This window comes from Bos indicus, chromosome 26 (genome assembly GCF_029378745.1).
Source record: "Bos indicus isolate NIAB-ARS_2022 breed Sahiwal x Tharparkar chromosome 26, NIAB-ARS_B.indTharparkar_mat_pri_1.0, whole genome shotgun sequence".
In the NCBI taxonomy this organism is placed as follows: domain Eukaryota; kingdom Metazoa; phylum Chordata; class Mammalia; order Artiodactyla; family Bovidae; genus Bos; species Bos indicus.
In genome coordinates this window covers 20,889,269-20,900,883 of record NC_091785.1, presented here as the reverse complement: position 1 = coordinate 20,900,883, position 11,615 = coordinate 20,889,269, and the positions used below count along the sequence as shown (strand labels likewise).

At 41.8% G+C, this 11,615-nt stretch overlaps 1 protein-coding gene across 3 annotated transcripts in view; it reads left to right on the top strand.

Moving 5' to 3' along the window:
* The first annotated feature begins 1,376 nt into the window (after positions 1-1,376).
* CPN1 (carboxypeptidase N subunit 1) overlaps positions 1,377-11,615 on the top strand; it is a 35,101-nt gene continuing 24,862 nt past the window's right edge. For all 3 annotated transcript variants that reach the window (XM_070780641.1, XM_070780640.1, XM_070780642.1), the window contains exons 1-2: positions 1,377-1,838; positions 6,305-6,504. In XM_070780641.1, coding sequence (XP_070636742.1) covers positions 1,619-1,838; positions 6,305-6,504 — 420 coding nt within the window. In that variant the 5' untranslated portion in view covers positions 1,377-1,618. The remainder of the gene's footprint in view (positions 1,839-6,304; positions 6,505-11,615) is intronic.

Genomic DNA, 11,615 nt, shown 5'->3' with positions numbered 1-11,615 from the left:
CTGCATTCAGATGCTTATATCTTTCCTTTTCTCCTTTGCTTTTCACTTCTCTTCTTTTCACAGCTATTTGTAAGGCCTCCCCAGACAGCCATTTTGCTTTTTTTTTTTTTTTTTTTTCCATTTTGCTTTTTTGCATTTCTTTTCCATGGGGATGGTCTTGATCCCTGTCTCCTGTACAGTGTCACGAACCTCAGTCCATAGTTCATTAAGCACTCTATCTATCAGATCTAGGCCCTTAAATCTATTTCTCACTTCCACTGTATAATCATGAGGGATTTGATTAGGTCATACCTGAATGGTCTAGTGGTTTTCCCTACTTTCTTCAATTTCAGTCTGAATTTGGCAATAAGGAGTTCATGGTCTGAGCCACAGTCAGCTCCTGGTCTTGTTTTTGCTGACTGTATAGAGCTTCTCCATCTTTGGCTGCAAAGAATATAAATCTGATTTTGGTGTTGACCATCTGGTGAGGTCCATGTATAGAGTCTTCTCTTGTGTTGTTGGAAGAGGGTGTTTGTTATGACCAGTGCATTTTCTTGGCAAAACTCTATCAGCCTTTGCCCTGCTTCGTTCTATACTCCAAGGCCAAATTTGCCTGTTACTCCAGGTGTTTCTTGACTTCCTGCTTTTGCATTCCAGTCCCCTATGATGAAAAGGACATCTTTTTTGGGTGTTAGTTCTCAAAGGTCTTGTATAGTAAGTATATATTTAAACCTTTAAGAAACTGCAAACTGTTTTCCAAAGTGGCTGCACCGTTTATATTCCCATTGGCAATGTATGAGGGTTCTAGTTTCTCCTTGTTCTCAGCAACACTTGTTATTATGTCTTTTTGATTATAGCCACTAGATGTGGGTGTAATATGGTATCTCCTTGTGATTTTAAGTTGCATTTCCTTAATGACCAATAATGTTGAACATCTTTAATGTGCTCATTAGTCATTCATGTATCTACTTTAGTAAAATGTCTATTCAGATCTTTTGCCCACTTTTAAATTGGGTTAGTTTTATTACTGGGTTGTAAGAATTCTTGATTTATTCTGGATATATTGTCAGATACATGATTGGCAACTGTTTTCTCTCAAAATGTGGCTCACTTTTTCATTTTCTCATTGGTATTTGTTGAAAGATTTTTGAGGGAAAAAGGGACAGGACACAGCTGTACTTCAGAAAGATAGGATGTAGAATGGATAAAAAGGATAAGCGTTCTATTTTAATACCCTTCCCTATATTGTAATATAGGGAAGAAGGACAGGCCAAGCTTCTCAAAATTCTCTGGGAATCAAAGGGTTATAAGCAGCTATTTATTGAAGCCTGTTTACAGTCCTGTTAATCAGTAAACTAGAATCAGTGAAACGACCCAATCTGGGGAACAGCAAAAACCTTTCAAAAGGTTTTCATGGATTAGGAGAGGCAGAGAAATGGGGGGAGGGGAGACGAGTGCCTATTCCAGAGCTACAGAAATCATTTCTGGCTTTGGACAGACAATTCTGAACTTTCTTCCCAGGTGCTGTCACACTGGTGTTTACTAGCGGGAAACAAGAAGAGCTGGTTATTGGCCCTTGGATTTTGACTGGTTACTGGGAGAAGCAGGGCCTATTTAGTCTCTGAAAAAGCCCAGCAAGATGTCAGACCTGGTCTCAATCTTCCTCCACCTCCTTCTCTTCAAGTTGGTTGCCCCAGTGACCTTTCGCCACCACCGCTATGATGACCTCGTGCGGATGCTGTACAAGGTGCACAACGAATGTCCCCACATCACTCGGGTTTACAGCATTGGGCGCAGTGTGAAGGGGAGACATCTCTATGTGCTGGAATTCAGCGACTACCCTGGAATCCACGAACCCTGTAAGCCCTCAGCGTGTGTCTTAAAGTGTGTGGGGGCAGGACCCTTGCCTTCCAAATCCAGTAACTGGGGTGGTTTCTGGGAAGGTCCATGGACCCTCTACCTGTGCAGTATCACCACTTCCCCAGCCTATGCTAAGTATTTCCTTACTTAGCCCTCAAGCTGGCCCAACCTCTGGAGAGCTGCAACCCCAATTCAAGCTCCTGTCTGCTGCTCCTGTTTGGGTTCTGTTTGCTCAAGACCTTAACGGTAAAAGAGTGAGTCTTCAAAAAAAAAAAAAAAAAGAGTGAGTCTTCTTCCCTGCTCCCTTCCCATCCCTCCTGCACTCCCCTTCCCTCCCTTCTTCCTTGCTTGCTATTTCTGTCCTGCCTTTCCCTATCCAATGCCTCTGGAGAAACAATTAACTCTTCTGGTGCTGCCAGGAAACTTGGAAGAGTTTAGGGATAGCTCTTTGTGGAATGACAGTGTAATCAGAGTCTGGGATCCTGGAGAAAATCTGAGGTCTGGGTTATTCATTTTATTTATTGCATTATTTATTATTTGTTACTATTATAAAAGCAATCCATGTTTGGATTAAAATAGAAATTAGATAAGGAAAAACCCTTATCCATAATCTCACCACTCAGAGATGACCATTGTTAACATATTGTTGTATCTCCTTGCAGACTTTCTTCTTTGCATTTTTTAAATGAAGGTGGAATCCTACTATATCTGCTTTTCTCATTTCCTAGTCTTTGATGAATAGCATACATGTCTGGAAATGTAGATCTGCATTATCATTTTCAGCTGCATAATATTCCACGGTTGTATGGTTGTACTTAACAGTTCATTTATTGATAGGCATTTAAGTTGTCTCTAATTTCTCAGTGCTTTTGCTGCTTTACCTACCAGCAACTGTGACATGCAAATACACCATTTCCTCTTTCAGTCTCTTTTCCTCTCCATTTCCACACCCCTCAGCTTAGCCCATATTACATCACAACCTGCCTAAGTGATTGCACTGGGCTCCCAACTGTTCTCCTAACTCCTAACAGCCACCACTCTCTAAACCCTGCATTTAAGACACAGATGCTAGATGGCCAAATTATTGACATAATCACCTCACTCCCTTGCTTAAAAACCTTCAATGGCAATCTTACACACATGGGTGGCACCCAACACCCATTGGGTGGCAATCTTACAATCCATGACAGCTTCAGAATATTATGTGGTCAGTCGAGGGAGGTGTGTGAGGGATGGGGAGCCTGACTCAAGGAAGGCTTCGTGATTAGCTGATGACCAGGGCCTTGCTTTGAAGCTACACTTGCATAGCAAACACCCTTCTTTTACTCAGGTTGCATGTTTATTTCGGAAGCTTGTGGATGCTAATGAGCATTGTAGGCTTAGCCCTTCATTCTGTGCCCCTTTCTTAAGCCCCCTTATTTCTAGCATTCAAGGCCTTTCCTGAAGCTTTTTATACTATTCTATCTCACTGATCCCTATTTTCTCTGATGCCCTGTTAGCTGTCCATCCATTCATTCCTTTCATCCATTCCTTAATTAATCCACAAATATTACTGATAACCTACTGAGTGCAAGCATTTTGGTAGACTCTGAATATAGCATGGAGAATAAAACGAAGACTCTGCTCCCAGGATCTTAATTCTAGTGGGATAAGACTGGCAATAAATAGGTAACTAAATAAATATATCAGCTGAAATTAGTGCTGTTGAGAAAAAGAAACCAGGAAGGAGAGATGGGGAATCATGGAGGATTGTGGATTGAGTAGGCGAGGGGTGTTTCTTTTTAGGAAAAGCTTTTCCTTTGAGGTGATTTTTGAGCACATAATGGAGGTGCCATACTGATATCGGGGATGAAAGTGCTGCACAGAGGCAGGAGCAGGAGTGTGCTTGGCATGTGTGAGGAACAGCAAGGAGGCCCCTGTGGCCCCAGCAGAGAGAACCACGGGAAAGCAAGTCAGTGCAGAGTTGTCGGGGCTCAGGGGGCAGGAGGAGATCACGTGAGGCCTTACAGGCCTGTGCAAAAATTTTGCCTTTTGCTCTGAGTGAAGTGAGAAGCCTTTGGAGAGTTTTAAGCAGAGGAGAGAGATGACCTGACTAAAATTTTTGAAAGATCACTCAGAACAAGGGTGGGCAAACTAGAGTCTTGAGGGCCCGCTACCTGTTTTGGTAAATTAAATTTCACTGAAATACAGTCACACCCATTTGTTTCTGTATTCTCCATGTCTGCTTTCACTGGAAGCATTGAGTAGCTGCAATGAAGACAATATAGCCCTGGAACCCCAAAGGATTTCCTGTCTGGTCCTTTACAGGGAAATTTTGCCAACCACTGACTCAGGAGAATAGAGTTGCAAGGCTAGGCTGATACAGGGAGTTCAAGTAGGATATTTATTGTAATAATCCAGGTATGCAGGTGTCAGGGCTTGTACCAAAATGATGGCAGGGGCTGTTGGGAGAAATGGTTGCATTCTGTATATATGGAAAGTAGAGACAAAAGAATTTTATATTGAGCACCTACTCAGAGCAGGGCACTATGCTAGGTTCTACAAGGCAGTGGTTCCAAACTTTTGGATTTCACGGAAGTTAAAAATATATATGTATTATATATATACACACACATATATAATATTTTTTAAATAAATAATATTGGAGGGGACTAAAATAGATTTTCCAAATTTTATTTTAATGAACAAGGATGTTGAAAAATACTACCTGCCATCTGCTATCACTATCCTTTCCTAAAATAAGCGATAACACCAAGAAGAGCCTCCCTTGTGTCTCAGCTGGTAAAGAATCTGCCTGCAATGCAGGAGACCTGTGTTCGATCCCTGGGTTGGAAAGATCCCCTGGAGAAGAGAAAGGCTACCCATTCCAGTATTCTGGCCTAGAGAATTTCATGGACTGTATAGTCCATGGGGTTGCAAAGAGTCGGACATGACTGAGCGACATTCACTTTCTAACACCAAGAAAAGTAGGTAGGACATGATAAGAGCAAATAAATACACTAAGATTAAAGAATGCACTTGATAGAAAATCCACTACACAATCCGTAGGGGTTATAGACATTCCTTTGGGAAAGACTGCTGTAGCTTTGCTAAGATAAATAGCAATGGATTGTGTCCTAAAGAAAATTTAAAATGGCATATATTGCAAGGGCCAGGTCCAGTAAAGAAAATAGGACGTGTGCAAAATTAAAGTAGAAGTTCAGAGTAGAAAGTGGTAAGTATAATGAAAGAGAAGTTTAACAGTGAATTCACTCCCAGCAAGGAGAATTGAAGTTGGTTTCATGGAATAAGGAGCATTTGAGCCTAGAAGGACAGTGAGGAAGACGTGGAAATGTGGAGATGAAGAGGCATAGAATCAGAAAAGGCCTGGAGGCAGGAGAGCGTTAGGTGGAAGGGAAATCACTTGGCTAGAGCTTTTCTCCTTCCTTCCTTTTAAAAGTGGGGCAAGAATGATTTTCTTTAAGTGATTCTACAGGCTCTTTTGGAGAAGGAAATGGCAACCCACTCCAGTGTTCTTGCCTGGAGAATCCCAGGGATGAGGGAGCCTGGTGGGCTGCCGTCTATGGGGTCGCACAGAGTCGGACATGACTGAAGCGACTTAGCAGCAGCAGAGGCTCTTTTAATGACCTCAATTCTTACTTCAGTTGCACAGTTAACATAGCCAAAGAAAAGACTAAGGAATGAGACAAACATAGACTCCTTCCTACTCTGTGCCTCAAGACACAGCATTCTCAGATGTGAAGGGGAGATTTTAGTTTCCTGAGTACCAGGAAAATTATATTTTTAACTGGTACAATTAGGAACTGTTATGCTATAGCCTAGAGGAGTCTAGGCTAGCAGATCTTGGAAAAGCACCATCCTTATCCTGAAAAAGTTTGTCTCTGAGAAGCATTAAGCTACCTCTGGGCTTTGACCTCCATTGTTAATCAGCCAGATGACCTCAGACAAGTTACTTAACCTCTTCCATACCCCACACCCTCATCCTGAAGCTAATAATGGCGACTTTACAGATTTTCTGTGAAGATTAGCAATAACATAAATGCCTAGTGCACAGTATTGTTTTAACAAATAGTAGACATTATTATCGCTGGCATGAATTGTAGCATTTGTAGTTACAGTTTATTCAAAGAGGGCTCAGGGGTTATTGGAAAAGACCTAACAGAAACAGTTCAGTTCAGTTCAGTCGCTCAGTCGTGTCCAACTCTTTGCGACCCCATGAATCGCAGCACGCCAGGCCTCCCTGTCCATCACCAACTCCTGGAGTTCACTCAGACTCACGTCCATCGAGTCAGTGATGCCATCCAGCCATCTCATCCTCTGTCGTCCCCTTCTCCTCCTGCAAACAAGAGGTTTTCTTTTATTCATTACTGAAAAAGAAGGAAAGTGTCCCTTGGCACGGTTAAGAATCAGCAGCACTTACTAGCGTTCCCCATCTTCTTCCTGCGTGTGTTTCTCTCACTTGCAGTGGAACCGGAAGTCAAGTACGTGGGGAATATGCACGGCAATGAGGTGCTAGGCCGTGAGCTGCTGCTGCAGCTGTCGGAGTTCCTGTGTGAGGAATTCCGCAACAGGAACCAGCGCATCGTCCGGCTGGTGGAGGACACGCGCATCCACATCATGCCGTCCATGAACCCTGACGGCTACGAGGTGGCCGCTGCTGCCCAGGTACCGACCTCCAGGGGCAGGCCCTGCAGAGAGCAGAGCCATCTTAATTAAGGGTGTAAGGAAAAGCTGGGGAGCAGGTATCATCTTTGTCCCACTGTGAATGCCATGGTATGACAGAGAAAAAGCTGGAGAAACAGAATGAAGTTTGAAGACAGGTTCAGCCCTGTAGCACCCTAGGCAATGAATGTGGCTTTTCTCTGAGCCTGGATTCCCTCTCTGCCTTTCCAGCTGAGCTCTCTGTTTCATTGCGAGGATCAGTGAAGCAATATCAATGACAACACTTTGTCAACTGGAAAATACTAAAGAGGTACAAAAGGCTATTGCAAAACAGCCCTCCTTCCCGGCACTTTAGGCTTCAAATCCTAAGTATTCTTCTCCCTCCCATACTACATTTCAATTTGTATTTGGGGGGAGAGAAGAAAAAGTTCTCCGAAATTGTGGGTGTGACAGGTTAGTTCTTCACATTTTAATAAATAATAAGTTTAATAAATAATAATAAATAATAAATATATAATTTATATAATAAATAATAAATTCTTTGCATTTATTTACATTTCTATATGGCTTTTTTGTCTATTAGTATAGTACTGAGCCTTTGAATTCTTTATTTTAGGGTCACATTGGTCAGGGGACAGATCAAAACAAATGTTTATGGGGTTTACTTTATTTCCTAACATAAATTCAAAATATCATTGTGCCTAACTTTAAATCAGTGGTTCTTTTGTAGCTGTGCATCAGAATTGAGGATAAAGATATTCAAAATATGATTCCCAGGTCCTGCCCCCACCCCCAAATCTACTGAATTAGAATATGTTCCTTTAAAAGCTATATTTAAACCTGGTTTGTTTGGGGTTTTTTTTTTTTTTGGAGGGGTGGTATAAATTAAAGAGGTCTTTTTTTCTTTTAAACATATGTTTTTTGGAGGTAGTCTTGAAATGTTTTTAAGACTAGACTTCACTACTTTACTTTTTTTTTACAAATTTTGTTTTATTCTGACAAGAACTATTCAAGGTGAAATCTACCCCCTTAACAAAGTCTTAAGTGTATAATACAGTATTGCTGATTATAGGTAAAATGTTGTATCCCTGATCTCCAGAACTTATCTATCCTGTTCAATGAAAAAATTATGACCCTTCATTAGTAATTTCCCATTTCCCCCTCCTCCCAGCCCCTGACAACCACCTTCTACTCTCTGACTGCATGAATCGGACTGCTGTGTCCTGTACAAGTGGAACCACTCAGCATCTCTTCTTTAATGACCCATCTTGGTTTAAACCTACTTGAGGACAGGGCTGAGGGGTGAATAGCAGCAGGGAGGGGAACGCAGCCAAATGTTGAACCAAGCCTAAATTTCACCCTTGTAATCTTACAACCTCCTGCTGACATGACTCAGCAAATGAAAAAAGCAGAATAACAACAATAAGGTATAACAACAACAAAAAAAAATGTCACCTCCCCTCTGGACATCAGAGAGGTGGACGCTAATGTGCCTGAAGACTTAAGTTTCCAAAAAAGCAGGACAATTTGAAAGTGGTGTGGGGGAGAACCCAGCCTGGCTGCTTTCCTCCCAGTAGCCCTTTCTTGTACAACAGTAGGAAGACAAGGAGAAGCACATCAGACCTGCCCACATCTTTTGTGTGATGGGCTGGGGCTGGGTTGGTAAAGCTCCTGTCAGCCCACTAGATCCTAGAGCTATCTATCTCTGAGGAGCTAGTCACCTCTGCTCACTTACTGTGTACTTGTTCAAAGGGAGCAGATCTTGAACCTGAACCCAAAAGAGAACCCATCATGTTCTCCAACTCCCAGAGCTACCTGCCAACCTATCTGCGTTGCTACACAGGGAAGACCTGCCCGGCCACCTAAATTTAAAGCCACCTGTAGGGAATGTAGAATAATGTGGCTTTGCCTGTCAAAGATGTTCCAGTCCTAATCCTTGGAACCTGTGAATGTGTTGTATTACATGGCAAAGGGAATAAAAGTTGTTAATCATCTCACCTTAAAGTATCCTGGATTATTTGGATGGGCCCAGAGTAACCAACGGAGAAGGCAATGGCAACCCACTCCAGTACTCTTGCCTGGAAAATCCCATGGATAGAGGAGCCTGGTGGGCTGAGGTCCATGGGGTTGCTACGAGTTGGGCACGACTGAGCAACTTCACTTTCACTTTTCACTTTCATGCATTGGAGAAGGAAATGGCAATCCACTCCGGTGTTCTTGCCTGGAGAATCCCAGGGACGGGGGAGCCTGGTGGGCTTCCGTCTATGGGGTCACACAGAGTCGGACACGACTGAAGCATCTTAGCAGCAGCAGCAGCAGCAGTGTAACCAATTGTGCAGGTTCTTTAAATGTGGAAGAGAGAGGCAGGAGATCACAGTCAAATAGAGATTTGAATATGTTCTAAGGGATTAGAGACTTCAGAAAGAACACAACCCTGCTAATATCTTGATTTTGGTCTTGTGAGACCCGTTTCAGTCTGCTAACCTCCAAAACTATAAGATCATAAGTTTGTGCAAATTTAAGCCCTAGGGTTGTGGTAGTTTTTTATAGTAGTAGTAGGAAGCTAATAAGCAAACCCTGTGAGTGGGAACTTTCTGTTAAGGGAAGTCTTGACTGTCAGCCTAACTAATGACACGTGTGAGTAGTAAGTCAACTGATAGGTAAGTTAGAATAACTATTAACATGAACAGTTATGAGTTATGTTGATATGAATGAGAAAGCAATGGAAATATCTGGAAGCATAATAAAAACCAGTATTTCATAGATCTCATCGAAGTGAAAAATCAAACTCCACATAGAAAAATCATATAAATATTTTCCACTGGAACAGAATTGCTGTAGAAAACTTAAGAGAATGTCAAAAAAATGTTTTCAGTGAGACCTAAGAGTAAAATATGAGCATGATGCCATGAAGAATAGATAAATCTGAGAACAATAAAGAGTTCTTAGAGGAATCAAGAGTAGTAGTACATCTGTGAGTTTTCAGCCTCTTAGTGTTCATTCATTTACCCTGTTTCCAGGAATGGCCGCCAATTTAGGCTCTCCCCTCTCAGTCCCAAAGGGCTCCAGTGGACACTATTCCCCTTCTCCAATGCCAAACAGAACATCAAATAGAATTTCAGTTTTGCAAGAGCCTGTGAACTTATCTCTGTTCTACCACTTTATATATTTTATTGTTTATGTTAATATCTATTTCTCCATATATACCATGAATTCCTGGAAAGCTAGTGTAATGTCACATTGTCTCTTTCCCTAGAGTGTTGCAGAGGGCTTTAATAGAGATAAACTTAAATAAATGTGGATTGATTAAATGGATGACTGAAAGAATGAATATGTGACCAAATAAATGATGAAATGTGAAGTGTGAGCAGAGAGATTAAGGGGTCCATGAAGCTGCTATTGCTCAGAAGAAAGATAATCAAGGATCCTAAGTAAAATAAATAAAGGGGGAGGATAGTTTCCACTCTGGAAAACAGTTTAGCAATTTCTGAAAAAGTTAAATATGAATTTACTTTATGATACAGAAATTCTACTACTAGGTATTAGAAATGAAAACATATGTCCATGCTCAGACTTGTACATAAATATTCATGGAAGCATTATCCACAAAAGCCAAAAAGTGGAAACAAACCAAATGCCCATGTACTGGGTTTAATAGTATCCCCCCCACACACACACCAATTCATGTCTACCTGGCACCTATGAGCATGACCTTATTTGGAGATAGGATCTTTGCATATGTCATCAAGCTAAAGTGAAATCACACTGGATTAGGGGACCTAAGTCAAATATAACTGGTGTCCTTATAAGAAGAAAGCAATTTGCACTCAGAGACACAGATATACGGGGGAGAAGGCCATATGAAGATGGAAGTGGAAATTGGACTGAAGTATCTACAACCCAAGGAATACCAAGGAATGCCAAGGACTGCCAGCAACCATCAGAAGCTAGAAGAGAAAAGAAGTATCTTCCTCTACAGACTTCAGAGAGCATAACCCTACTAGCATCTTAATTTCAGACATCTAACCTCTAGAACTGTGGAAGAATACATTGCTCATTTTATAACCCATCTAGATTGTGGTCATTTGTTACAGCAGACCCAGGAAACAAATATAGTCTATTAACTGGTGAATGGGTAAACAAAATGTGATAAATCCATATAATGGAATTATTCAGAAATAAAAGGGAATGAAGTACTGATACATGCTACGAAATGGAAGAACCTCAAAAACATTTTTCCTAGTGAAAAAAGCCAGTCATATAATATATGATCCCACTTATTTAAATGTCTGGCAAAGGCAAACCCATAGATATTGAAAGTGATTACCAACAACTGGAGTAAAACCAAATAGTCATTGTAAATGGGCATGAGGTTTCTTTTCAGGGTGATAGAAATATTCCAAAATTGTGGTAATGATTGCACAATTTTGTAAGCATACTAAAATTCACCAAGTTATACACTTAAATTGGGTGAATGTTGTGGCATATAAACTGTATCTCATGAAACCTTTTAAAAATAAGAGGTGCTTCCCTGGTGGCTCATTGGTAAAGAATCTGCCTGCCAGTGCAGAAGACACAGGTCTGGGAAGAAATGGGTTTGATCCCTGGTCCGGGAAGATCCCACATGCTGCAGAGCAGCTGAGCCTGTGTGCCACAACTGTTGAGCCTGAGCTCTAGAGCCTGGGAGCTGCAACTACTGAGCCTAAGTGCTGCCACTACTGAAACCTGTGTGGCCTAGAGTCCGTGCTCCACAGCAAGAGAAGCCACCGCAACGAGAAGCCAGCACACTGCAACGAAGGGTAGCCCCTGGCCTCTGCAACTAGAGAAAAGCGCTCACAGCAACGAAGACCTAGCACAGCCAAACAATAAATGCAGAGATAAAAAATAGGAGTTCCCACCCTCCTACACGATTGATAAGAATGTAAATTGGTGCAGCCACTATGGAAAACAGTACGCTGCTGCTGCTAAGTCGCTTCAGTCGTGTCCGACTCTGTGCGACCCCATAGACGGCAGCCCACCAGGCTCCCCCGTCCCTGGGATTCTCCAGGCAAGAACACTGGAGTGGGTTGCCATTTCCTCCTCCAATGCATGAAAGTAAAAAGTGAAAGTGAAGT